We start from the raw sequence: 27131 nt of genomic DNA, 5'->3' as shown, positions 1-27131 counted from the left end.
AAGCAGCGCTGGGTCTGGAGAGGTGCAGCTCTTGCCAGCAGCTGTGCAGGATTTGACTTTGGGGGGCTGCAAGGAGTCATCCGACCCTGCCATTGTAGTGTACAGGAATAGGGCAGTATAACAAGATAGGCATCTTCCCAGTCCACAAAGGACCCGCGGCCATGCCCAAAGCCTCTTCTAGGCAGCTTTGCTGTCCCAGTCTTAAGCAAAACAGACAGTTCCTCAGCTCAGTCCTACCTACAGGCCCTGGAGAATTATTCTCCTCCCAGGGATCTCTGGCATTCCTGCTTCCCTGGCTCTGACTCAGTGCCTTATAAAACCTACTCTGGGTCAGCTGATGCAGCACATGAGCACTGGCCCTGCTCTCTCATAGAGGCCGTGTCACCATGTGACAAGAACTATCCCTTTAAATTGTTTGAGTCCTCTCATTGCGCCTACTGTGTTCCGGTTTAGAAGCTGCCAGACCCCAATCTGAGCAGTGTGTATCTAGCTGGGCCTTGCACGTTTTTGTATGGTTAGTAAACATGGTTCCTTGGGACCCAAGTGGGCCGAGGTGGGTTCCTCCTATTGTTCTTTTGTGGGGTAAGCAGCAGTAGTCACAACGGTTACATCAGGAGCCCATGTCTCTGGGCTGAAACCTTGGCCCTGTTGAAATCAATGGACGTTTTGTATTGGCGTCACCGGAGGCTGGGTTTCACCTCTGGTTCTTTTACAGTCGGAGCTGAACCTGACAAACAGTGCAGATGATACTGTCTGGGGAATTCCAAAGCAGCTCACCAATTATTAAAAGTGTTCCAGGAATGCTGGTGCTCCCCTTGTCACTCCCTGGCCGTCTAATAGGAAGAGGGAGAAGAAGGGACCCCATCATTTCTTAAGAAGGAAAAAACTCAGACTTTTTTGATGCTTTACCTGGCTGTTTTATTTAATCATTCATCAGCCAAGATCTCTGGCAGAATTCAGTTACGATGACAGACCTAGAATTATATAGAAACAATGCTGATCTCCAAGATACAAGAATGAAGAAAGGTTACACAGTTGACAGGGAAAGTACAGCATGCTGGTGGCAAATCTTAAAACACATCTACAATTACTAGGATCCAAGAAAGGAATTATTCCATGAGTGACTTAAACCTGGAAGGTAGGTTCTTCCAAGGAGGTTATTCCTCCACCAACCATGCCTGTGAATGGACAAGATTTAGAGGGATTGTCCTTCTGCACCATCGAATAGCTGCAGGACTCCTTATGGAAGATGAGTTTACATCTCTTTTCATCAAAGACAGTAGGATGAGCAAAGCTAGCATTGGGAACGAAAACAAGCATTGGTGTGAGACATGTCAGGCTAACTCTGACAATAGCTAAACACAATCAATCACCAGGTCATGGGACAGCTTTCCAGGTGTGTCCTTGCTAGCTTTGAACTGGCAATTTGTTTTAAACCAAAACGCTCTGTAAATAGAGAGAGCCCCTGCCTCAGAGAGTTTACAAGCTCAGTGTGAGGCTACAGATAAACAAGGGATAAAACAAATAGAACAAGGAAGTGATCTTAGTCAGCAAGCTAGACAATGATCCCAGCAAACCATCTGTCTAGCGAGTGTTGAGCGTTTTGTAGACATTGCAGCAGAGAAGAGATTTACTTCAGTGGGAACTCTAGATGTCCCCCATCACCGTGACATCTGGAAACTTCACAACCGCTAACAACTGGATCTTCCCAGCACCACTGAGAGCTGGGGAAGTGCTACTAGCCTCATCTTATGGCTAGAGAAATGGGGCTCGCAGAGACTTATGTCCAAACCCTCAAGGGTATTTAGGCTCCTAACATCTGTTATTTCAACGGAACTTAGGTGCCTTCTTGAGGATCTGGGCCCAAGCAACTTTGTCCAAGGTTACACTTGAAATTTGTGTCAGAGCAGGGTATTGAACGTGGGTTTCCCAAAGTGCTACACGAGAGTGCTAACTACTGGACCATCCTGCCTCTCTGAAAAATTGAGGTATTACATCCCCTCTGATCATCAAAAATCCGCTGGGCATTTTTCACAAAGGGAGCAGTACTAGACCCAATTTCCATTAACTCCATTCTTCAAGCTTAAACGCTCCATATCATTTCAGCTGGACAAATTATTTCTCATTACTTCCTGTGTGGTTTTAGCCAACTGTGACTATCTTCTACCCCAATGTAAACCAGGGATTTGCCACTGTCACAAGAATTTCTAAAAAAGCCATGCAACATACAGCCATGCAACAAGATGAGTGTCCAGCGAGGCTCCCTCCAACACCAGGGGGTAAGATGTAAGCTAAGGAGAATGCAGCCATAGGCCTAATGGGTGGTAAAGCCAACACTCAAGACAAGATTAGGAGTGATCAAGTGACTTTCTCCAAGGCTATGATGAAGACCAGGAAAACAGCCCTTGGTGGAGTTGTGACTTGGGGAGTTTGTTCATTCAGAGTATGGATGGCAAGAGGTCACTGTGGTTTTCACACTGAAAACATTGCTACTGGGTTCTGTTGAACTTACATGGAGCAACAGCCTATTCCGCCCTGGTCGCATTTGCAACGGTAGCAGTCCTTAATCCAAGTGGCACCATATCTATATAGTTTTCCATCTTGAATACAACCTGCAATACACAAATAAAACAAAATAAAACCTGACCTTTCACTTAAACTTCAACATTGGACTAAAAACTTCACCGTGTCTGTACATGTTGCAAATAAACTTCAGGTTTCTGCAGGCAGAGTGCCATTAATTCTGCTCTTGTGCCCACCTGAATGACATTTCAGTCTCATTTATTACTTAGAACAGAAGAACAGCCATACTGGGTCAGACCAAAGGTCCATCTAGCCCAGTATCCTGTCTTCTGACTGTGTCCAATGCCAAGTGCCACAGAAGGAATGAACAGAACCGGTAATCATCAACTAATCCATCCCCTGTCACCCATTCCTAGCCTCTGGCAAACAGAGGCTAGGAACACCATCCCTGCCCATCCTGGCTAATAGCCATTGATGGACCTGTCCTCTGTGTTTTATCTATCTTTAAGAACATGAGCTTCTTTTCTCCTTTTTCTGCACTTCTGGAATGAATCTTTTGTGACAATAAGCAGTAAACTAGCTAGGATCATATCCTGCCATTGTGGTGCATTCAAAACTATCATCAATTCCGATGGGAGTTGGCACATGCAAACTGATGACCGCATCACTTCATCTCTTCCAAAATGAGCGGAACCCCTCTGGAGACCCACAGCTTTGGAAGGAGCACACTCTGGGCTCGTGTCTTTGATTCCTTGGAGACAGAACACAGTTGGGAGACTCCAGCTAGAATGGATGGTGTCACTACGCAGAATCAGAATGCACACAAGCTACTTGCTTGAGCTAAATCCATTAGAAATTGGCCATGTGTGATGCCTTTGTGTACTCCTCTTGCCAGCTACCTAGGATAACCAGACAGCAAGTGTGAAAAATCAGCACGGGGGGTAGAGGGTAATAGAAGCCTATATAAGAAAAAGACCCCAAAATCAGGACTGTCCCTATAAAATTGGGAAATCTGGTCACCCTACAGCTACCTATCACTCTAAAAACATAATTTTGTTTGGTACCCTACATTCCCCTCTTTCATACGCTTCCCGGCTATTCACAGTGGCAGTCAGATTGCTAATATAGAGCAATCCAGAGAGCTGTTGTGGTTCTCACCTATAGTAGGTTTCGGTGGGCGAGCTGGTAGATAATAACAGGCTGCGTCACATAGTGTCACCAAGATGCTAACGGCAAGAAGGAAACCCAGGAAACACTTCTGTAAGAGGGAAATAAGGCCCGTGACAAGGATTATGTGGCTTTTCGATGGTTACCAGCTAAAGCTTGTTCATTTCTATAGAAACAAACAGGAAAGATCTTGGTACAAAACAAAATTCAAAAAGGAGACAGTTCCAAAGAGGACACACAAATAATAATAATAATATAAACCTGGGCAGCTCATAGCAAACAAACAGAATTCATAAAATTATAGCCAGTGTCTTAATCTCGTGATGGATTCCTGCAGGCATTCAATAAATATACCCACATTTAGTCAGATGGTTCTCTCGAATGCACCCAGATAGCAAGTTTAAAACAAATACTTCAAGATAGGGCTACCAGCTTGGGAAACCTGAATCTTTGATTTACTGTTGTAAAATGTGAGCTTTCAAAGGGCTCAGAACCTGTGGGAAATTTTTGCAGTGAAATTATACACTGTGTGAAAACAAGTATTTTGCAAGGCCTACTACTGAGCAATTTTAATATATATAAGTCTGTTCTGGAGAGATTTTTGAAGAAGTTCCTGAAATTTGTCCAGTCGGTAAGAGGAAGTTTTGGCTCGGCAAGGCACTAAATAAAGTTTCACTTTGTGTGGCTGGATTGGAAGCTTTCTGACAGTCTCCCTCCTAGAGCTGGTTGGGAATGTTCTGATCGAACTGCCAATTGTTGACCCCAACATTTTCTGGGGAAACGTATCAGGTTTGCTCACTGCTTAATTTGTAATGAAAGAGGTGCTGGGGCTCAGCAATGGAGTGCTGGGGCTCAAGTAATGTTTATGTTTGTAGCTGATGCAGCGAGCCCAGAGGTGCTGGGATTATAAACTGCCAAGCCTAGAGTGCCAAGGCTCAGCCCTGGCAAGCCCCAGCACAAATTAAGCGCTGAGTTTGGATAAACCACAGGCACAGTTCCGACAGAAAATGGTTTGGTTTCCTACCACACTGGTGGATTGCATGGAATTCCAGGGTCTTTGGCTCTGGAGTATCCCCATCATGTAGATTGCCCCAGGGCTGGGGAATCTCAGGGTGAAGTAGGAAGCCCTGAGAGCTCTGATTCAAGCTGGGATCCTCTGTGCTTCCAGGATCTCTGCCACGGAGCTGGGAGCGAGAAACCCTAGGGGCTCTCTAGTCACTGATGTGCAGCAGGGAAACTGATGAGAATCATGCTTAGGCCTGGGGAACATGTTTCATTTCAGAAACTTCACCTGCCAGTATTTCCAAAATGAATATTTTATGGAATTTCTGGTTTGCAGGAAATGTTTTAATTTGGTTTTGTTCAAATTAAGAATGAAGCCAAATTTTAGCACAATGAAATGTCCCCCGAATCAGAAATTCTGAGTTTTGGTCAGTGCTGCTCACACCGGCAATCAGCAAACATCGTTTCTGCTGATGTGCTAGCAGTGCGAGGCCTTCAAGACAAGCTTACATATCTTAGAGATGGAGACAGATGCGGTATAATGACAAGAAAAGTGGCAGAATTCCACTCCTTCGGCTGCTGTGCTGTCTCAAAGACCTAGAAGATTTCACATGAGACATCAGTGCTAGGCATTGCCTCTTTCACAGGGTTGCTGTTGAGTTAAGGGATGGATTGTAGCCTACTGGTTAGAGCAAGAAACGGGGAGTGAGGCATTCTGAAATCCATTGCCAGCTCTTGAACTGAACCATGTTGGTGCTTAGATGCTTCAGCAACGAGAGCTATATGTAAGCGGGGGAATGGTCCCACTATTGGGGGGAACTTTCCTGGCTTCTGCACTACTCCGGGGAAGTGAGCTAGCGAAAGGATCTGAGTCCTCGCTCCCACTTCCTTTACCCAGAGGCCTCCCTGCCCTCGAGGACTCCCCTTCCACTCTCCTGTCTGGCAGAGTCCTCGTAACCTCAACAAGGCTGGGCCCAGGATTCCTGGGGGGCTCGACCCCCAACCCTGCTGTCACTTAGGACAGGGGCTAGGGTGTCCCCACTCCAGAGTACTCTCTCTGCACTGGGCACCTCCCTGACCCACTGATCATTTCATACAATTTAAAGCAAATACAAGTTGTTTAATTAACAATTAATTTTAAAAAAAGAATAAGGAAAAATGGGAAAGGTTAAAGGAAAACACATCACCCCACTCTGTGGCAGGGAACATCACAAACAGTGTCTCTGGGATCTCAGGGCCATTCACAGTCTGTTCCTTGTAGGTCCCAGGCCTCCTTCTCAGGCCCTGGCTGTGCTGCAGGGACGCTGCGGGTTGGACACTTGCTCTGGTGGTGGCCATAGGCTCTAGGTGGCAGGACCCTTCTTCCCCGCGTCGCCCCCGCCCTGTCAGGGTTACAATCCCCCTCCAAGTCCGGCCTGCAGAGCCTCTTAGCTGAGGTGTCTACCTGTGCTGGGCCCACTGCCCAGGGTCCCCCTTGCTCTCCCCAGCTGCTCACCGCACCCAGCTCTGGACTGCTCCAGCTCCAGCTCCACTCTGCCTCAGCACGGCTGCTGCTGCTCTGCCTTCAGCTCCCTGGGCTGCTTCTCTGGTCCTTCTGGCTCTGGTTGCTGTAGCTCTGCTCCCAGGGCAGGTCTGCTTTGCAGGCTGCTTCTGTGACTCTGCTCACAGCTCTGACCTGCATCCTGGGCTGCTTCTCTGGCTCCTCTGGCTCTGGTTGCTGCAGCTTGCTAAATGTCTGAGTGGAATTGTACAATGGGGCTCCTTGAAATGGTGGCGGGCAGGGCTCAGCAACCCAAGGGGTCCTTTCCAGTACATGCTTAATGTTCCTAAAATTTCATGCTTCAGGGCTTCAGCTGGTCACCTGCAGGAAGGGAATCTCCCCACCCTCCCCCTGCAGTGTATTATGGTGGGGTGGAGGAGAGGTGTTTTTACTGTGGTTTCTCTTTCCTTCCTTTGAAGCACCAGGGATGGCCATGGCTAAAGATGGGACACTGGACAGGGATGGCCCAGAGCTCTGACTATTCTCTCAGGTGCTTGGCTGACTGGTTCTTGCTCATATGCTCAGGGTCTAACAGTTCCCGAAATCTGCGGTGAGGAAGTAATTTTCCTTAGGTCAGAACCTTGGGGTTCTTTTCACCTTCCTCTACAGTATGGGGGATGGGTCCCTCCTTGGATTATCTGGGTGTATTTCATATAATATGGGTCCTCAGGCACTGGACACCTAGGTTTCTTCTGTTCTCTGCCTCTGGCACACAATAGTTTTAGTCTTCGGAGGATTATGATATTTTCCTCTGATTCTGGTTGTGGCACTAGGATTTGGGGGGCGCCATTTTCTTCAGCAGTGACTGCGGCAGCCGGATCTTTGGCTGCCCCAGTCACCGCCGGCATTTAGGCGGAGGGAGCTGGGGCAGGGGAGCACAGGGACGGCTGCCTGCAGCAAGTAAGGGAGGGGGTGGCACGCAGGAGAACTCCCCGCCCCAGCTCACTCCTGCCCCGCCTCCTCCTCCCTGAGCACACCGTGGCTGCTTCACTTCTCCCGCCTCCCAGGCTTGCAGCGCCTAAGCTGATTGGCGTTGCAAGCCTTAGAGGCAGGAGAAGTGAAGCAGCGCCAGCGTGCACGGAGCAGAGGTGAGCTGGGGCAGGGGAGGGTGCCTCAGGGCAGAGGGTGGGGGGTGGGGAGCTGCTGCAAGGGGGGCGCCTCAGGGCGGAGGGGGGGAGCTGCCACGGGGGGGCACCTCAGGGCGGGGGAGGGGCACAAGGTGGAAGTTTCACCTAGGGCGCAAAACATCCTTGCACCGGCCCTGTTTGTAAATGCAGCAAAAAAACTGGCAAACATTCATTGCAGCGTAATGCCCACTGTCAGGAACAAAACAAACCATATGCACAACCCATGTGATGGAATGCATCCCTGTGTTCACACCCTACATGCGATTGTAAATCATCTTTGTACAAAGGATGCCTTGTGAGGTATCTTTTGGAAACCCATAATTTGCTAGTCAGAGTTGTCCTGATAAACTATTGGCAACATTGTATGTGAAGTTGTAAGACTGCGTTATTAACACATGTTCCAAAACCCACAGCCCTGCCCAAACAGAAATCGGCAGACAGGTCTGTTCTAAACAAGGTATTGTGCGCTCTGTTTATTTCGCATTTAAGCAGTAAACAGCGTCATCAAGCAGGAAAGGGAAGACAAAGGAAGTTCAACAAGTGACAAAATGATCATGGAATATCCTTACACATAGACTCTAAGGGTATGTCTACACTGCCCATGTTACAGTGTGGCCGCAGCAGCGCTGTGACATGGGCAGTGTAGTCACGCTTTATTGCCGGGAGAGCACTCTCCCAGTGATAAAAAAAACCACTCGGCGATAAAGCACTGTCTATAGTGGCACTTTTCAGCACTAAAACATTTGTCATTTAGGAGGGTGTTTTTTCACACCCCTGAAGGACTAAAGTTTTAGCGCTGAAAGTGGCAGTGTAGACACTGCCTTAGGCTCCAAGTCCTCATCTGGAAATATTTGTCAAGAGGGGGACTGAAGCTATAAACAAGAGGCACATCACATTTCACTGCACCTGAAGAGACAAAGGAAGCAGCCATTGGGGGAGGGGTCCTGACCCAAGAGTTTGGTCAGTAATCTACTGCAGCATGTGGTGAGAAGCTTTGTTTGACTCTAATATAGATTGTCAAATTAGACATTAGTAAACATCTTATCTTTGTTTTCCTTGTAACCATTTCTGACTTTTTTATGTACTCACTTAAAATCAATCTCCTTGCAGTTAATACACTTGTTTTGCGGTTTTATCTAGTCAGAGTGTTTAAACTGAAGTGTCTGAATAAGTATTTGAGATGATAAGGTGGCACATTATTCCCTTAAAGCAGGGGTCTCAAACACACGGCGGCCCGTGGAGTTATTTGCTGTGGCCTACCAAGCTCCCCATACCCCACCCATCTCCCCAGGATTATATCTTATGGCCGTCAAGCTCTCCTCGTCCACTGTCCCTGCTCCTCTGCCTACCTCCAGGCACTTCCTGCTGCCAAACAGCTGTTTGGCGGCGCTTAGCATTTTCCAGGAGGGAGGGAGGAGAAGCGGGGAGCCACATGCTCAGGGGAGGAGGTGGAGAAGAGGCGGAGATTAGGCAGGGTGCTGCTGTGGACAGTCCAGTGTAAACCATTTGCTCAGTGGGCAGCAGCAGTCCAACCAGAGCTAATGGGTTGCTAGACTGTATTAGGAAAGGGATAGAGAATAATATTGAAGATATCTTTACAAAGGTAGGATATTAACCAAGCACAAACCGCCCTGCCTCGTCCCCAGCCTCCCTCATGGAGCTTGGATTCTCACCATATGTAGGTCATACATACACCCCATGGAACCTAAGTCTCCTTGCACAGCAAAACAGCAATGGGGTTCTCCCCATGCAGCCAGTAGACAGGATTTAGCCCTTACAGCTGCCCAAAGTATTTGAGTCAAAACCCTCTAAACTCAGTAGGAGTCTTCCTGCTGATTTCAGTGAAATATAGACAGGGCCCTGGTAACTTTCCCTACAGTTGGGATGGATGATACTGTTAAGCAAGTGTGAAATCAATACTTGAAGCCTCTTTCACTCAAGGGTTTGGGGGGTTTTTAAACAAAGGAAGGGCCTAACTTGGAGTGGGACTGGAAGTGTCCAGGGGTAAAGTTCAGCTATATTTGAGCTGAGGGTGACTAAAAAAATGCACAGTAACATTCACTTAAAATGGGAAAATGTTCTCCTCTCCTTAACTCTGAAACAGCTGGACAGCTTTGGGCTAAACTCCCTGCAATAAACACACAAAATTCAACTCTGGGCTGAGAGTAAGCAGGGATGATTTCAGCCAGCAAAGAGAATTTTTCCAAAAGTTATGAGCATGTGAAAACAAGGTTATAATGCAAAGGCCTGATTCAAAACTTTTTAGTCTCTTTGCATACCCCGGCCGGTAAAATCATCTGGGGTCTGATTTTTTTCCAGAGTTGCTAAGTACCTGGAATCTTCTATTTATTGGCACCCAGCACTTCTCAAATCAGGCCCCAAATATCTACTTTAAAATCAGTAGCAATGTGCAGCCACCTTTTAAAATATGAAACACAACAACTTACCATTCTTGCAAAGTCCTTGGTCTCAAAGGAGCAGACAGCCTGTGGGAAGTCTGTTTGCAATGTATTTATATAAACTTATTTAGGGTGTGAAGATGAGTTGTTTGCAGTGCCAGTCCTTGAGCAAACACAATGATGCAAATAGCTCTGATAGAGGTTTCTGCAGAATGATTTTACAGAGGTGGACATCATTAAAATGTTTACCCAATTATAAGTTTAGTTCTGAAATGAAAGGGCAAGATTTCTGTGCACCCGACATGGAGCTATACAGCAGCTGTGTGGGGTTTTGAGTCAAGTGTTAGCAGGACTAGCAAGTGTGGATAAGGATTCATATCAGACTTTATTGCCAACACTTCCTGGGCCTCAAGGCTTGTATGAAGCACTAACCTTTCAGCCCAAGCAGCAGCAGTTGCATGCAGGAATCCAGTCATACAGTGACTATGCGCAAACTGAGCCGAATGGTTAACCCTAGGAAAAGCCTCTGGGGGGATATTAAGTGAAAAGAAGGATAACCCCACTCTGCAGGGATCAACCCAACCTTCCGTCCTCCTGGGCCGCACATTCGCAAAGCTGGTATTTCTCAGAGCTCCAGAGCCCGGCATGCAGGGAACAGATTCACCTGTGGGCCCAGTGGTGGTATTTCTGTCTCTGGGCTGGCATCAGTGAGAGGGAGAGCCGCTGGAGGAATCCGGCTGTTAATGGCAGGGGTATCATTTGGAAGTGTCTAGCACTGCAAAAGTTACGTGTCCTTCTCAGCACTTGAGAACAGCTACGGCTACTGGGACTTCTTGTCACTAGAGCTGAGAAGCCCTGCAGAGTTGGACATTACAGAGTGGATTCCGCAGGCTCAGTTCACAGGGATTGGCCCTACACCCTCTTCTGTGGCAGAGACCTTCAGCCACCGCAGAAGCCAAACTTCCAAGAAATCACACACACCCCTTCCTTCCCTGTAACAGCTCCCCCTAAGGAAAGGGTGGGTCCTTGTGGAAAAAGCAAGGCCCTTGTGGATGGGGTGGTTCCTTGGAAGTCTGGATTCTGTGTATGAAACCTAGCTGGATCCTTCCTCAAATTACTCAGAGGGGGCCAAGTGACCATGTTCCCGGGCTTCTAGCTTTGGGAGACTAGAGGAGTCCATCTTTTGGGAGGCTAAAAGAGTCCATCTTTTTCTGCAGCCCAATATGACAGGGACAGATTCTGCTGCACAAAGCTAAGCACAGTAGCTAAGGAGCCAAGTCATGCACAAGATAACTGTCACCCAAGGCAGTGCAGTGCAATGGACCCTGCATGGGACTCGGATCCTACTCACAGGAGCAAAAGTACAGATAGCGCCAGGGAGGCAGCGTGGCCTAGGGTGTAGGGCACTGGCCTGGGAGTCAGGACACCTGGCTTCTATTCCTGCCTTGGCCACTGGCCTGCTGGAGAGCTTGGGCAAATTGTGGTGCTTCTTATGCCTCCATTCACATTCCCGGCCTGTGTCTGTGTGGGGTGTAAGTTCTTTGAGGTAGCGCCTGTCTCTCGCTACATCTTCGCACAAAGCCTGGCCCATCTCAGCTGGGGCCTCTACCATACAACAATAACACATGCTACCATTGGATTCCTGCCTATAGAAGCTAACCCGGAGATGCTCCCCTGCCTTCCCTGGGGAAGGGACTGCTCCTGAGGTACCGTTTATAACTTGGCAGAGCTCTGGTCAGGATCGTGCCCCTCCAGCACCAAGGGAGGAATGGCCACTGCTGCAAAGAGCTGACTGCCTAAGAAGACAAAGCCAGACCCAGGGTGTGGCATTGGGTTACAGCATAGCAGCAGGGAGAGTGGGTTGATGGCAGCACGGGGGAGGGCACTGCCATGTCTCTGTTGGTGCAGACAGATGTTGGTTTGTATTTATCTGTCAAGGACATTGGGGTTTTGCCAGGTGGAGGAGGTTGGGGAGGACTGTTGGGGTAAGAGGAGGGGTACAGGAAGAGGCAGGTAGAGAGAGTAGTGGGGTGAGAGAGGCTAAGCACAGTGGGGAGCGTGGGGTGGGGTGGCAGTGGGACGAGAGGGTGAGGTGAACAGCAGCCCAACAGCCAATTCCAGGGAACTGCCAGCGCCCCTCCCAAGCAGTGGCTGCTCCTTCTCCTTTGGATGGGAGTTTCCTAGACCTGGTGACCCAGGAGTTCCCTCTGGGTTCAGCAGAGGGATTTGGGAGTTGGCAGGCCCTTATAAATGCCCTCTACCCAGTGCTGTAGCTCGTGGGTGTTTGTTCTGTGTATCTGTAGGGAGAGCGTCAGCAGATGCATACAGGCATTATACTTTCCCACAAAGGAACAGAGTAAAAAAGTCTATGGACAGGAGGGGTCTGACTGGAGAGTCCGTGGGGAGGTTCTGTCCCCTGGAGACCAAGCATGGACCAGAAACACACAATTGCTGATGGACTGAACCCAGTTCTTATACATGGAGGCACAGCATCTTATACCTGACTCCAAAATCAGCACACAGCAAGGATGAGGCAAGGACTAGCGGGGACTTCTCACCAGCCCCCATCTCACCCCTCAGGCTGTTGGTGGAGACTCCCTGTAAATCAGCACCCACTTGTCTTATCAGTGTTCATAACCGGCCCTTGCTCATGCAGACCTTGGCAAAAATCATCACTAAGCTGAATGTCAGAAAGCAAATTCAGATGCAACTTTGGCAATTTAGGATTTGGAGGAGCATTTTTGCATCCAAAATATATTTTCCACTCCTATCTCCACAGTGTAACTTGTATCTGTGTATTCATTAAAGGTGTGCAGACAGGCTCGGAATTCAGGCAGTGGAAACTGAGATAAGAGAGACCGGGACTCAATTAAAAACTTGCAAAATGTTTCATGGATCTTTATTGGAAATGAGTTTCTGCCCCCTTGCTCCCCACTAGTGATAATGAAGGGCCCGATCCTCAGCGTGGTGCTGAGCTAGTCTATACCAGCTGGGGATCAGACCCCAAAACTTGCAGCCTTAGGATCTTTCACCCTCTTCTTACCCCTTGGCAGGGCCGGCTTTAGGCCTATTCCACCAATTCCCCTGAATCGGGCTCCATGCCTAAGAGGGCCCCGCGCCCAGTGAGTATCCCTTCCCTGGCTAGAGGCGCCTTTTTAATTTTTACTCACCTGGCAGCGCTCTGGGTCTTCAGCGGCGCGTCCTTCGCTTGCTCTGGGACTTCGGCAGCACTTTGGCGGTGGGTCCTTCAGTGCCGCCTAAGACCTGGAGCAAGTGAAGGACCCGCTGCCGAAGTGCCGCCGAAGACACGGAGCACCGCCTGGTGAGTACAAGCCCCATGTGGTGGTGGTTTTTTGGTTTTGTTTTTTTAAGTCATCCCTGCTGGGGCCCCGTCGAAACTGTTCGAATTGGGCCCCACACTTCCTAAAGCCAGCCCTGCCCCTTGGGCATATTTGGACTATTGTTTAACTCAGTCGGTGTCACAGTGCCGTACTTCTGCCATGTACATGCAGCCTCTGCTAGGAATCATAGGGTCACTTGTAAGGTATGAGGGACTTTGGGATCTCGAAAGGCCAGCCAGGAACCAGGGAATTCTGGGAACCATCTGTCTCATTCTGTGTTCTGTAAAATGTCGCATCTGTTTGCCTTATTGATAATTCCACTCCCCCCATTGTTCCCCTTCCTCAATAAACTTCAGCCCTTGCACTTCACTCGAGCAGCTGTCCTCTGTTCTGAATACTCTCTGGAAACAATAAGCCCCTACGAAGGCAATACTGCATATGCCAGTTGCACGTGATACACACCCACTGTGTACACACTGGAGGGAATGTGCAAGACACAGTCCTGATTCATGCCCTCTGGATGTGTGGTCCCTGGTAACAGACCCTGAGGCTAGGTACCACTAACCCATGCATCCAGCCTTATCGCACACAGCAGGGTTGCCAGGATGGATTTGCTCTAATTGTTATTGGTGCCATAGGCTCCTGCAGCTCATTCAAGCAGAGATGAAGATGCAGACAGATCCTTTTGTACAGAGATCGCTAAGGGCTGCAGGCTGGGACCTTTCTGTTTTATTTTAACTACATCACAACAGAGTAGGGGAGCAAACTCCCATTGACTGAACAGGAAGTAAAGAAGGCATTGAGCATAGCTCCATTCCTTAATACTCTGGATAACCCAGTTAACCCCTGTCATGACCGACCGCTTTCCTACAGTTCTCTCTCACACACCCTGCTGGTGATAGGAAAGTCAGACTATTCTCTGAGCCCCAGGAGACTTGGAAAAGCACTGGCTCTATGTGTCTGCTGCTGCCACCCTTTGCAAGGCTCTGCGAGATGGGGGAGCAGCCACCTGGACGCGCTAGGAAGTGCACCACTGAGTCCCCTACAGACTGGGTGTTGAGGCTACCGGGCCCTCCTCCTCAGAAGACAACTACGGTAACCTTAGTGTGTGAGTGCAGTAAGGGAGAGGGGGCACAGGGAGTACTGGTGGAAAAGTGGGAAAGGGCCGTGCAAACCCCTGAGCCCTGCTCTGCAAACATTCATGGACCTTCTGATCTTTTCTGCCTGTTGTGGCATTTCTGTTCTATGCCCAGTTTGGTTTGTGCCTTGTGTTTATCTTTGTTCTGTATGTTGTGTGTGTCACTGTGCACATTGTGATTTGCATTACAGGCATTTCACAGGCTTTGCTATCCTCTTCCACTGCTACAAGCCTTGAGGAATCTGTTTTGGGTGATTGTCGGGGGGAAAGAGGCTGAAACTTGGTGAACTTGCTAGTTTATGCTTGTGGAGGTAGAATGGGTTGGTTAGTCACTGTCAAAAGATAAAAACCTAACAAGGCACCGTCTGTCTCCTCCAGCGTTCTAGACCAAGCACCTGCCCCAGCTATCTCCACTGTAGGTTCCTTCAGATGTTCTAGGTTCAAGTGGCAAGCAGCGCTGGGTCTGGAGAGGTGCAGCTCTTGCCAGCAGCTGTGCAGGATTTGACTTTGGGGGGCTGCAAGGAGTCATCCGACCCTGCCATTGTAGTGTACAGGAATAGGGCAGTATAACAAGATAGGCATCTTCCCAGTCCACAAAGGACCCGCGGCCATGCCCAAAGCCTCTTCTAGGCAGCTTTGCTGTCCCAGTCTTAAGCAAAACAGACAGTTCCTCAGCTCAGTCTGACCTACAGGCCCTGGAGAATTATTCTCCTCCCAGGGATCTCTGGCATTCCTGCTTCCCTCACTCTGACTCAGTGTCTTATAAAACCTAATCTGTGTCAGCTGATGCAGCACATGAGCACTGGCCCTGCTCTCTCATAGAGGCCGTGTCACCATGTGACAAGAACTATCCCTTTAAATTGTTTGAGCCCTCTCATGTCGCCTACTGTGTTCTGGTTTAGAAGCTGCCAGACCCCAATCAGAGCAGTGTGTATCGAGCTGGGCCTTGCACATTTTTGTATGGTTAGTAAACATGGTTCCTTGGGACCCAAGTGGGCCGAGGTGGGTTCCTCCTATTGTCCTTTTGTGGGATAAGCAGCAGTAGTCACAACGGTTACATCAGGAGCCCATGTCTCTGGGCTGAAACCCTGGCCCTGTTGAAATCAATGGACGTTTTGCATTGGCGTCACTGGAGGCTGCATTTCACCTTTGGTTCTTTTACAGTCGGAGCTGAACCTGACAAACAGTGCAGATGATACTGTCTGGGGAATTCTAAGTATCATCTTCCAAAGCAGTTCACCAATTATTAAAAGTGTTCCAGGAATGCTGGTGCTTCCCTTGTCACGCCTTGGCCATCTAATAGGAAGGAGGGAGAAGAAGGGACCTCATCATTTCTTTAGTAGGGAAAACCTCAGACATTTTTGATGCTTTATCTGCCTCTTTTATTTAACCATTCATCAGCCAATATCTCTGGGCAGAGCTCAGTTACTATGACAGACCTAGAATAATACAGAAACAACGCTGATCGCCAAGATACGAGACTAAAGAAGGTTACACAGTTGATAGGGAAAGTACAGCATGCTGGTGGCAAATCTTAAAACAGTACCTACAATTACTAGGATCCAAGAAAGGACTTATTCCATGAGTGATATAAACCTGGAAGGTAGGTTCTTCCAAGGAGGTTATTCTTTAACCCACCATGCTCGTGAACGGACAAGTTTTAGAGGGATTGGCCTTCTGCACTAACAAGTAGCTGCAGAACTCCTTAAGGAAGGTGAGTTTACATTTCTTTTTGTCAAAGCCAGTAGGACGAGCAAAGCTAGCATTGGGAAGGAAAACAAGCATTGGTGTGAGACATGTCAGGCTAACTCTGACAACAGCTAAGCACAATCAATCACCAGGTCATGGGGCAGCTTTCCAGGTGTGTCCTCACTATGTTTGAACTAGCAGTTTGTTTTAAACCAAAACGTCCTGTAACTAGAGAAAGCCCCTGCCTGAGAGAGTTTACAAGCTCAGTGTGAGGCTACAGATAAACAGGGGATAAAACAAGTAGAACAAGAAAGTGATATTAGTCAGCAAGATAGACAATGATCTCAGCAAACCAGCTGTCTAGCGAGTGTTGAGCGTTTTGTAGATATGGCAGCAGACAAGTGTTTTACTCCAGTGGGAACTCTAGATGTTCCCCATCACCGTGACATCTGAAAACATCACAACTGCTAATATTTGGATTTTCCCAACACCCCTGAGAGCTGGGGAAGTGCTACTAGCCTAATCTTATAGCTAGGGAAATGGGGCTCACAGAGACTTAGGTCCAAACTCTCAAGGATATTAGGCTCCTAACATCCATTATTTCAATGGAACTTAGGTGCCTTCTTGAGGATCTGGGCCCAGGCAACTTTGTCCAAGGTCACACATGACATTTGTGTCAGAGCAGGGTGTTGAACATGGGTTTCCCAAAGTACTAAATGAGAGTGCTAACTACTGGACCATCCTGCCTCCCTGAAAAATTGAGGTATTATATTCCCTCTGATCATCAAAAATTGAATGGGCATTTTTCCAAAGGGAGCAGTACTAGACCCAATTTCCATTAACTCCATTCTTCAAGTTTAAACGCCCCATATCCTTTCAGCTGGACAAATTATTTCTCATTACTTCCTGTGTGGTTTTAGGCACCTGTGACCATCTTCTACCCCAATGTAAACTAGGGATTTGCCAGTGTCACGAGAAGTTCTAAAAAAGCCATGCAACATACAGCCATGCAACAAGATGAGTGTCCAGCGAGGCTGCTTCCAGCACCAGTGGGTAAGATGTAAGCTGGTGTCTTTGTGGAGTGTAAGCACTTTGAGGCAGGGTCTGTCTCTCGCTATGTCTTTGCACAGAGCCTGGCCCGTCTCAGAAAGGATAACACATACTACTGTTGGATTCCTGCCTATAGAAACTAACCCAGGGATGCTTCCCTGCCTTCCCTGGGGAAGGGGCTACTCCTGAGGTACCATTTATAACTTGGCTAACCCCCAGTCAGGATTGTGCCCCTCTGGTGCTGAGGACAAACACCTAGGGAGGAACAAATTAAATCCTGAATGGGGAGAAGGACAGGGAGCCTGGAACCAGAGTCTGCCACCGCGTGAATGGAGCCCGAAGCCCCGTGGCCGAAGCCTGCCTCCCCTACCCCTGGGGAAAGTGGGGAATTCACCATCTGCCTGCCTGTTTGTGTCTCTGGAGGGGAGCAGGGCCCAACCTCTGCTGGCAGCCCTGGGAGAGGGGCCACTGCTTTGCCCTCCACCCCACCCATCGAAGCCCAGATGGCTGTGGCCACAAGAAAAGGCCCTGGTGGCCGCATGCCACCATGGTGGCAGCATTTGAAAAACACTGGTCTAGGTGCTCAGTAAGCCAGCACCCGCCCCTCCTGCCTGTGTTCATGACGAGGCACTTACAGACCTTAGCAAAAGCCAGCTCTGAGCTGAATGTCAGGGTACGTCTACACTACGGGACTATTCCGAATTTGCATAAACCGGTTTTGTAAAACAGATTTTATAAAATCGAGTGCGCGCGGCCACACTAAACACATTAAATCGGTGGTGTGCGTCCATGGTCCGAGGCTAGCATCGATTTCTGGAGCGTTGCACTGTGGGTAGCTATCCCGTAGCTATCCCATAGTTCCCGCAGCCTCCCCCGCCCCTTGGCATTTCCGGGTTGAGATCCCAGTGCCTGATGGGGCAAAAATCATTTTCGCGGGTGGTTCTGGGTACAGCCTCACCCCTCCCTCCCTCCCTGACAGCGGCAGACAACCGTTTCGCGCCTTTTTTGCTTGGTGAACCGTGCAGACGCCATAGCACAGCAAGCATGGACCCTGCTCAGCTCCATACCGCAATCGTGGATGTTTTAAACACCTCGCGCACTCTCGTGCAGTATATGCTGAACCAGGACCTTCGAACCGAGGAGAGTAAGAGGCGGATACGGCAGCGCGGCGATGACAGTGATGAGGACGTGGACACAGAATTATCTCAAACCGCGGGCCCCGGCGCTTTGGAGATCCTGATGGTAATGGGGCAGATTCTATCCATTGAACGCCGATTTTGGGCCCGGGAAACAAGCACTGACTGGTGGGACCGCATTGTGTTGCAGGTGTGGGACGATTCCCAGTGGCTGCGAAACTTTCGCATGCGTAAGGGCACTTTCATGGAACTTTGTGACTTGCTTGCCCCTGCCCTGAAACGCCATAATACCAAGATGAGAGCAGCCCTCACAGTAGAGAAGCGAGTGGCGATAGCCCTGTGGAAGCTTGCAACACCAGACAGCTACCGGTCAGTCGGGAATCAATTTGGAGTTGGAAAATCTACTGTGGGGGCTGCTGTGATGCAAGTAGCCAAAGCAATCACTAAGCTGCTGCTACGAAAGGTTGTGACTCTGGGAAACGTGCAGGCCATAGTGGATGGCTTTGCTGCAATGGGATTCCCATAATATCCGAGAACATCTCATCTCGCGTCTTCTTTTTCCTCCGCCTTATCTGTGCTAGCCTTTGGGATGGAGGAGGGACGCTTGAAAAATTTGCAGCTGCATGAGGGAGATAAATATTTAGAAAGATACATTTTACAGAACAATGGTTATACTCTTTCACAGTGAAAAGCACTATTCACCTTACATAGCACATGTGATTTCCCTACAAGGTCGCATTTTTCATCTTAATAGTGCCTGCTTGCAGCTCTTGGGTTACAGATCTCAGACACAGGTCCAGGCATCAGGATTCAGCTTGCATGCGGCCATGGTAAGCCACTGTCTCAGTGATTTACCCCTCCCCCCACAACGCATGGCTAATACCACGCTAGCTCCCTGCTAATCAACAACCTTCCCCCTCCCCCCCACCCACTGCTTGTCCGGTAGCTTGGGGAAGATCGCCTCGCCGGTGACCAAACAGAAAAGATCATCGGCACTCCTCCCCTCCCCCCGCTTCGCTACGTGCAGGAAAGTGTTTTTTTTAAGCTGCTGCATTCCACGAACCCAGTAGAAAAATGGCCACCCCCCTTACTTAAATTCCTGATTTCTAACCAGGTTATCCTGAACGATATCACTTTGCTGAGGATAACAGAACAAGATAAAGAGCGGATGCTTCTTGAATGCCAGCAGTCACCGGGACCATACGCCGCTATGCTTTGCCACGCAATGATACCTGATTACTTGCTACATGCATGGCATGGTAAAGTGTCCTACCATGGTGGGCGGAACAAGGATGCCTTGCCCAGAAACCTTCTGCAAAGGCTTCTGGAGTACCTACAGGAGCGCTTCATCGAGATGTCCCTGGAGGATTTCCTCTCAATCCCCGGACATGTTAACAAACTTTTCTAAGTAACTATACTGTCTGCGAATGCGTCCCAAGTCCTCAGGGCAAATCAATCATTAAAAAAGGCTTGCTTAAAAAACACTGTTTGCTATTTGCAAAGGTACACTCACCAGAGCTCCCTTCCATGGCGTCATTCTCTGGAATAGTTGCTTGTGAGGGCTGGGAGCAGGGTAATTCCATCAGGGTGATAAAAAGCTCCTGGCTGCTGGGGGTCACGGAGTGCTGTGTGCTCTCTGCGAGGTCTTCCTCTTCTTCTTCCTCTTCATCTTCCCCGTCTGACATGGCAGAGATTACAACCCCCACCTCGGAATCCACGGTCAGGGGTGGGGTACTTGTGGCGCAGCCCCCTAAAATTGCATGCAGGTCATCATAGAAGCGGCATGTTTTTCGACCTGCCCCGGACCTTCCGTTTGCTTCTTTGGTTTTCTGGTAGGCTTGTCTGAGCTCCTTAACTTTCACTCTGCACTGCACGGAGTCCCTGCTGTGGCCTTTATCCGTCATAGACTTAGAAATTCTTTCAAATACTTTTTCATTTCGTCTTTTGGAACGCAGTTCTGTTAGCACTGAATCCTCTCCCCATATAGCGATCAGATCCATTACCTCCCGAGCGGTCCATGCTGGGGCTCTTTTTCGATTCTCAGGAGACTGCATTGTTAACTGTGCTGATGAGCTGTGCGTGGTCACCTGTGATGATGAGCTCTCCACGCTGTCGAAGCAGGAAATGAATTTCAAAAGTTCGCGGGGCTTTTCCTGTCTACCTGGCCAGTGCATCCGAGTTGAGAATGCTGTCCAGAGCGGTCAGTGGTGCACTGTGGGATAGCTCCCGGAGGCCAATACCGTCGATTGCGGCCACACTAACCCTGTTCCGATATGTTAATACCGATATTAGCGCTACTCCTCTCGTCGGGCAGGAGTACAGAAACCGATTTAAAGAGCCATTAAAATCGATATAAGGTGCCTCCTAGTGTGGACGGTTGTGGCGTTAAATCGGTTTTAGGCTCCTAAAACCGATTTAAACGCCTAGTGTAGACCAGGCTTCAGGAAACAAACTCAAGTGCAACTGCCAACTTGGCAGTTTGGGATTTGAAGAAGCATTTGTACTTCTTCAGCGTTAGGCCAAAAGAACCCTAGCACCTACATGCAGCTGCTGCTAGGAACAGTAGGGTCACGGTCTAAGGGACATTGGCATCTGGGAAGGCCAGCCAGGGCTGTGGGAAATCTGAGAACTGTCCTTTTCATTTTATACTCTGTAATGTGTCTGGTATTTTGTTTGCCTTGTTGATAATTCCGTTCCTTGCCCCCTAGCTCCCTTTCCTCAAACTCTGCACCACCACCACAGTGTGCTTTGTGGTAGGATTTCTGTATTCTGAACAGTTCATTGATGTCGGAGAGCATTATGGGACTTGCACTCTGTCAGTTGCACTCTTTGGCATGTATTGTAGACATACTTCCATGGGAACTGGAGACAATATGCAAAACACACCCCTGACTGATGCCCTCTTGATGTAGCTGATCCCTGGTAACAGAGCCTGGGGTTGTACCAAGCCAATCAATGAACCCAGGCTTATCACGCACAACAAGGTTACGAAGTGGGGTTCCCTGACTACAGCACTAAGCCTTATTTCATGCTGTTGGTTCCTACAGCTCATTCCAGCAGAGGATGAGGATGGAGAGGGTTTCCTCTCTCACAGACCCCGTTGAGATAGAGCGGTCAGACTACTTTCTGACCCCCATTCTTCCGGAGACCCTGATGGATTTGCAATGGAAAGGCACTGGCTCTACCTTGCTGCTGCTGCTGCCCTCTGCAAAGCTCTCAAAGATGGGCGCAGGGGAGCAGCTACCTGGCACCTGCTGAAGGAGATGGTCCACTGGGTCCTGTACAGGGTGGTGGTGAGGCACCTTGTCTCTCCTTCTCAGAAGATACCAAAGGTAATGTTAGGGCAGTATGGGAGAGGGGGTACAGGTGGAGAAAAGGTGAAGGGCTGTGGAGATTAGATCAGCCCCGCTCTGCAAACTTTCCTGGATCTTTTGTGCTTGTTGTAGCATTTCTGTTCTATGGCCAGTTTGGCATGTGCCTAGAGACATCTCTGTCCTGGACATTGTGGAAGTCATCGGGCAGAGCGTGGTGTGAATTACGGGGATTTCACAGGATTTGCTTTCATCTGCCACAACGTGTGGAATCTCTTTGGGTGAGTGTCCAGAGACAAATGTGCTGAGACTTGGTGAACTTGCTAGTTCGGTTTATGCTTGTGGAGGAAGAATGGGTTTGTTAGTCACTTTCACAAGATAAAAACCTAACCAGGTGCTGGCTGTCTCTGAACACTCCAGTTCAAACATCTGCCCCAGCTATCTGCAGTCTGGGATTTGGAAAAGCATTTGTTCATCCAAAATATCTTTTCTGTTCTTCTACCTCTTCTATCTGTGTGCCCATTAAAGACGTACATCTTGGAGAGAGTAAGCTTCACACAGGCTCTGAATTCAGGCAGTGGAAACTGCAATAAGAGAACCGGTGATAAATGACAACTTGTAAGATGTTTCACTGAGGAAATGATTCCCCACTAGTGATAATGAAGGGCCAGATCCTCAGCATTGTTCTGTGCTGGTTTACACCAGCTGGGGATCTGACTTCCAACCTTAGGATCTTTCACTGGCTTGTTACCCGTTGGGCAGATTTGGGCTTCTTCTGGCGCTAGGACAAAAGAACCACAGCATGTACAGGCAGCCTCTGCTAGGCCACTAGGGTCACGTTTTGAGGAATAGGGGACTTTGGCATCTGGGAAGGCCAGCCAGGACTGTGTGAGTTTTGGGAGCTGTCTGTCTCATTCTTTGCTTTGTGACATGCCTGATGGTCTGTTTGCCCTTTTAATTATTCCTTCCCCTTCCTTGTTCCCATCCCACAATAAACTTCTTCCTTTGCATTTCGCAATAGGCGCTGTTATGTATTCAGAAAGGTTTATTGATTCTAGAGGGCATGATGGAAATTATATTGCATGTCAGTGGCATGGTGGCACCCACTGTGTACACACTTCCTGGGAACTGGAGACTGTGTGCAAAACCAACTCCTAAGTGATACCAGATCCCTGGTAACAGAGCCGGAGGCTAGGTAGCACAGCAACCTATGAACCAGGCCTATCCCTCTCAGCAGGTTTACAAAGTGGGGTTCCCTGGCTACAGCACAAAACCTCATTTGGTGCCATCTGCTCCTGCAGCTCATTGTAGCAGAGATAAAGATGCAGTGGGATCCTTTTGTACACAGATCACTTAATGCAACAAAAATAAATCTACTCACAGGGCTGCAGCCTGGGACCTGTCTGGTTTTAGTTTAGCTGCATCGAGTGAGGGACAAACTCCCACTGACTGAACAGGAAGTAAAGGAGGCATTGGGCATAGCTCCATCCCATAATACTCTGGATAACATGGTTAATCTCTATCATAAACGACTACTTTCCTACAATTCCCTTTCTCATGCACCCCATTCGGGGCAGAACACTCAGACTACTCGCTGGCATGCGTGTGCAAGTACACACAAGACTCCCAATGGATTTGCTGGCTCTACCTGTTTGCTGCTATCCTTTGCAAAGCTCTAGGGGTGGAGGGTTGGCACCTGGCACCTGCTGGAGACCCCAAGGAAGGGAGCACGGGATCCCAGACAAGGTGGGGAAGTAGGTGAAGCTACAGGTCCCAACTTCTAGGATGAAAATGAAGGTATTGTAGGAGTTTGGGAAGGCAGTATGGGAGATGGGGCACGTGTGGGAAAGAGCTGGACAAACTACATCAGGCCTGTTCTGCAAACATTCGTGGACCTTCTGATCTTTCCTGCCTGTTCTGTACGTTGTGGAAGTCATCATGCACATTGTGATTTGCATCCCAGGACTTGTTTTCCTCTTCCACAGCTACAAGCCCTGTGGGATCTGCGTGAGTCTCAGGTGTGCGGGGAGTCTGGGGCTGAAGCATGGTGCACGTGCTAGTTTGGTTTATGCTTGTGGAGGAAGAAGCATTTTCAAAAGATGAAAAAGATCTAACTCAGCACCCTCTTGTTCACTCAGCATTCCAGACCCAGCACCTGCCCCAACCATCTTCATTGCAGGCTCCTTCAGGTTTTCAGAGCACAAGTTGTGAGCAGTGTTTGATCTGGAGAGGTGCGGCTCTTGCAAGCTGCTGGGCAGGAGTTTCTTCGGAGGGCTACAGGGAGCCAGCTGACATGGCTAAATTCACAAAACTGGGGCAATTCTCCTTACATCCAGGAGCCCAGCTGACAGGTGGGAGATCCATGTTCAAATCCCCACTCAGAAGCAGGGGCTGGGGACCCAGGCCTTTTGCAACCCCAGGGTATTCCCTAACTCCCAGGCTACTGTGTATTCAAGGGTGGAGCTTTCTCAGTCTCTCCTGTTGACACTGTTCCACTCTCTATAAATAAATAGTCATTGGAGCAGGAACTACACTGCAGGTGTCCCCCGCTCCCAGGTGAACACCCCATGTCCCAGCCTGGAGTCACTCACGTGCTCTTTCTAGCCCAAGGAACAGGTAAAGTTTAACCAAAAGTGAAACAGCTTCAGCAGAAGAAATTCAGAGCGGCCACCCCCACAATAGCCTGGTGGCTAGGGAACTCACTGAGGGGTGGGAGACACAGGGTCATATCCCTGCTCCAGAGGGGGGATTTGAACCTAGATCTCCCACATCCAGCCGGCTGCTCAGCCCCTCACCCCTGGAATATGGGATAGAAATGGGGCACCTCCACCCTCTCCTCAGCTCTGTGAATCTAGCTCTGGGTTTCTAAATTCCATTTGCTTTTATTTTCAAAAACGCTCAGAGTAGAAGTGAAACACTACATTTGGGGTGGAGTAAATCTTTCATTTGACCCAAAATAAAATAAGTCTGAGGGTTTGAGTCACTGAAAAATCCAAAAAATTTCAGTTTCAGGTTGGACCCAAAATGATTTTTTCCCCCCAGGACCTGAAAATCAGTTACTCACAAAGTTCTGACATGCAGATGAAACAAATAAGTAGGAAGGAGGCGAAGAACTAGGGTTCCTGTTACTACATCACAGGAATTTCATAAGAAGCGTCCTTGTGTAACCCTTCTGCCTGTCAGAATTAGCAGCAGCAAGGGCTGGGTTCAGTATCTAGGAGTTCCTTTTCAATAACACAATGCAAAACCCACTCAAGCCCCCACCCAGTGACCTGGAACAATTACAGACCACCCCCCTGTGTGCCTCTAGGAGGCAATACTTCCCCTCTCGCAAGCACAGAATCTGAGTGTAGCAAAAGCCTTTTAATAAAGGTGGGAAGCAATGTGGCATTATGTGGGAAACACCACAAAGAGGATTGATAACAAACCATAAGCAAAAGACCCACCCCCAAGTAAGCTTGGCAGTGGCCTATCCCCTCAGGGTCTTAAGTCCAGCAACCCAACAATCACGCCACCCACAGTTTCTGCCCTTGGTTAGTGCAGCCTCAGAATGGTTCTTGAGTCCAGCAACCCAAAAGTCACCCCCTCAAACACAGTTTTTGTCCTTGCTCAGTGTAGCCCAGGGCCGCCCAGAGGGGGGCGGCAAGAGGGGCAATTTGCCCCGAGCCCCACAGGGGCCCCCACAAGAGTTTTTTGGGGCCCCTGGAGCGGGGTCCCTCACTCGCTCTGAGGGGCCTGGAAAACTCTTGCAGGGCCGGGCGCAGGAGCTTCTTCTGCTCCCGGTCTTCGCCGGCGGGGGGTCCTTCCGCTCCGGGGTGGACAGACCCCCCCACTGGCGAATTACCACCGAAGACGGAGCGGGACCCGCCGCCGAAGTTCAGCTCTGTCTTCGGCGGTAATTCAGCGGCGGGGGGGCCCTTCCGTTCCGGGACCCACCGCCGAAGTGCCCCGAAGACCCGCAGCGGGGGGCCCCCCACTGTCGAATTACCGCCGAAGACCGGGCTGCAATTCGGCGGCGGGTCCCGCTTTGGCGGTAATTCGGCGGCGGGGGGGGCCCCCGCCGCGGGTCTTCGGGGCACTTCGGCGGCGGGTCCCGGAACGGAAGGGCCCCCCGCTGCCGAAGACCCCAGGCCCCCGGAATCCTCTGGGTGGCCCTGGTTTAGCCCCCGAATTCAGAAGTTCATCTGCAGAGTTTACTTTCTAGCCTGAGGGAAAAGGGGTTAGGGGAAACTATGGGAGCACCTTACATGCTTAGCTGCTCCAGATAGTGGATTGCCACACCTCTCTGTGGGGTTCTGCTGCAGTCTTCACCACCAGCCACACCTCTCTCCTAGCTCCCCACTTAACACAGCTTTCAGTGATTTCAGCTCTTAGTAACTTCAAGTGTTAGTGGGGCAAGGGGGTAGGCCCCCATCACTTTATTGTTAGCATGCTCAGAACCAGTAGCCCAAAATAGATGTAATACTTAAACCTAGGAATCAGTGATTTCAGCTCCACAGCACCTAACAAGACTTCTAACAGAGTCAAAATGAGTTCTATTATTATAGCACGGAAAGAAAAGGAGCCAAAATTGCTTTTTAAAACCCTCATAAAGGACCCACCCCACCAGACTACTCTCCATCCTCTCTCAACTCACTGGTCTTTGGAGCCCATGCCCCTTGCCTAGCAAGTGCTACTTATTTGAGGGCTCGTCCCTCCTTCATAAAATGCTAAGTACAGTTCTACTGTCCTTGATTCACATAACCAGGGTAACAACACTTTATTACTCATCCCCAATAACAAAGAGACTGAGGATCCCACAGCAGCCAAAGTGACCATTTGGACAAGCAGTCCATCATGCTAGGCAGGGTGGCTTTCCCCGGGCAAACGAGATCAGCCACTAAAGTCCTTTTCCACAGCTCACCACCAGATGTCAGGATAGAGCTCATTCTGACTCTGCTAGTCTTGCCAAGACCTCCCTGTTGCCAAGGCTGGCATTAAGGGCTAACAGTTCAGCACAATGAGCAGAGATTGCATGTAGGAATCCAGTTGTCCCAGTCACTCCCCACACAGTGCTGACAGGTTAACCCTAGGAGAAAGCTTGAGTTAAAGAAGGGATTACCTCAAGAAAGGGAATGTCTTCCGATGCCCTTGATCCTTTCCCCCAGTAGTTTTTCCCTTGCTGCTTTATAATACACTATATTCCAAATAGTGCATTGATTCCTAATACTCAATGTACTTACGTCGTGTTACCGGTGAGCAGATGATGCCAAGCTAATGACATACCAGTCACCAAACAGAGGTTGCTCAGCTTCAAGGGCTAGCACGGCTCAGAGGTACAGCTGTTACAAAGGGTGGTAGTGCTGTGTTCCCAGCTAGCTGGGTGCTCCTGAAACTGGAGCACTGTTCCCACTGCTAGTTTGATTTCCTGCTGGTGAATGATAATGATGAACCCGTTCAGTGTTCGAAGAATCGTGGGCCAGAAGGAAGCCTGGCATCTGGCATGTGCAAACAGAGTAGAATGCTGGATCTGGGTACCTGCTGGCTCTTGCAGTCAATCAGGTGGTAGCTGAGTGTGAGAGAAGCCTGGCTGCACTGGAAATTGAGATGGATGGAGCCTTCATGAACATATATGAACCTGGACAAAGGGCACAGAAGTGGTTCAGGAAATACAGGCTGGTTCTTACTGTTTTCCTGAACCGATTCACCCATCGCAGTAAGAAAAACTG

General features: G+C 49.2%; 1 protein-coding gene across 1 annotated transcript; it reads right to left on the bottom strand.

Moving 5' to 3' along the window:
- Nucleotides 1-957: 957 nt before the first annotated feature.
- Nucleotides 958-27114, bottom strand: LOC123374125 (beta-microseminoprotein-like). The gene is made up of 4 exons (XM_045023659.1): nt 26941-27114; nt 3682-3781; nt 2513-2612; nt 958-1294 (listed from the first exon to the last, which is right to left on the bottom strand). Exons 1-4 carry the CDS (start codon nt 27112-27114, stop codon nt 1126-1128), a joined length of 543 nt encoding a protein of 180 aa, XP_044879594.1. The 3' UTR covers nt 958-1125.
- Between the last annotated feature and the right edge of the window lie 17 nt (nt 27115-27131).

This window comes from Mauremys mutica, chromosome 7 (assembly GCF_020497125.1).
Source record: "Mauremys mutica isolate MM-2020 ecotype Southern chromosome 7, ASM2049712v1, whole genome shotgun sequence".
Taxonomy (NCBI): Eukaryota; Metazoa; Chordata; order Testudines; family Geoemydidae; genus Mauremys; species Mauremys mutica.
This window is presented reverse-complemented; position numbering and strand designations above follow the sequence as displayed.

Coding starts and splice junctions, on each gene's coding strand:
- LOC123374125 (XM_045023659.1), bottom strand. CDS start 27,114: ATGGGTGAATCGGTTCAGGAAAACAGTAAGAACCAGCCTGTATTTCCT. Junction 3,782..26,940: donor TTGACTGCAAGAGCCAGCAG/GTACCCAGATCC, acceptor TCCCTCTTACAG/AAGTGTTTCCTGGGTTTCCT. Junction 2,613..3,681: donor CCCACCGAAACCTACTATAG/GTGAGAACCACA, acceptor TGTGTATTGCAG/GTTGTATTCAAGATGGAAAA.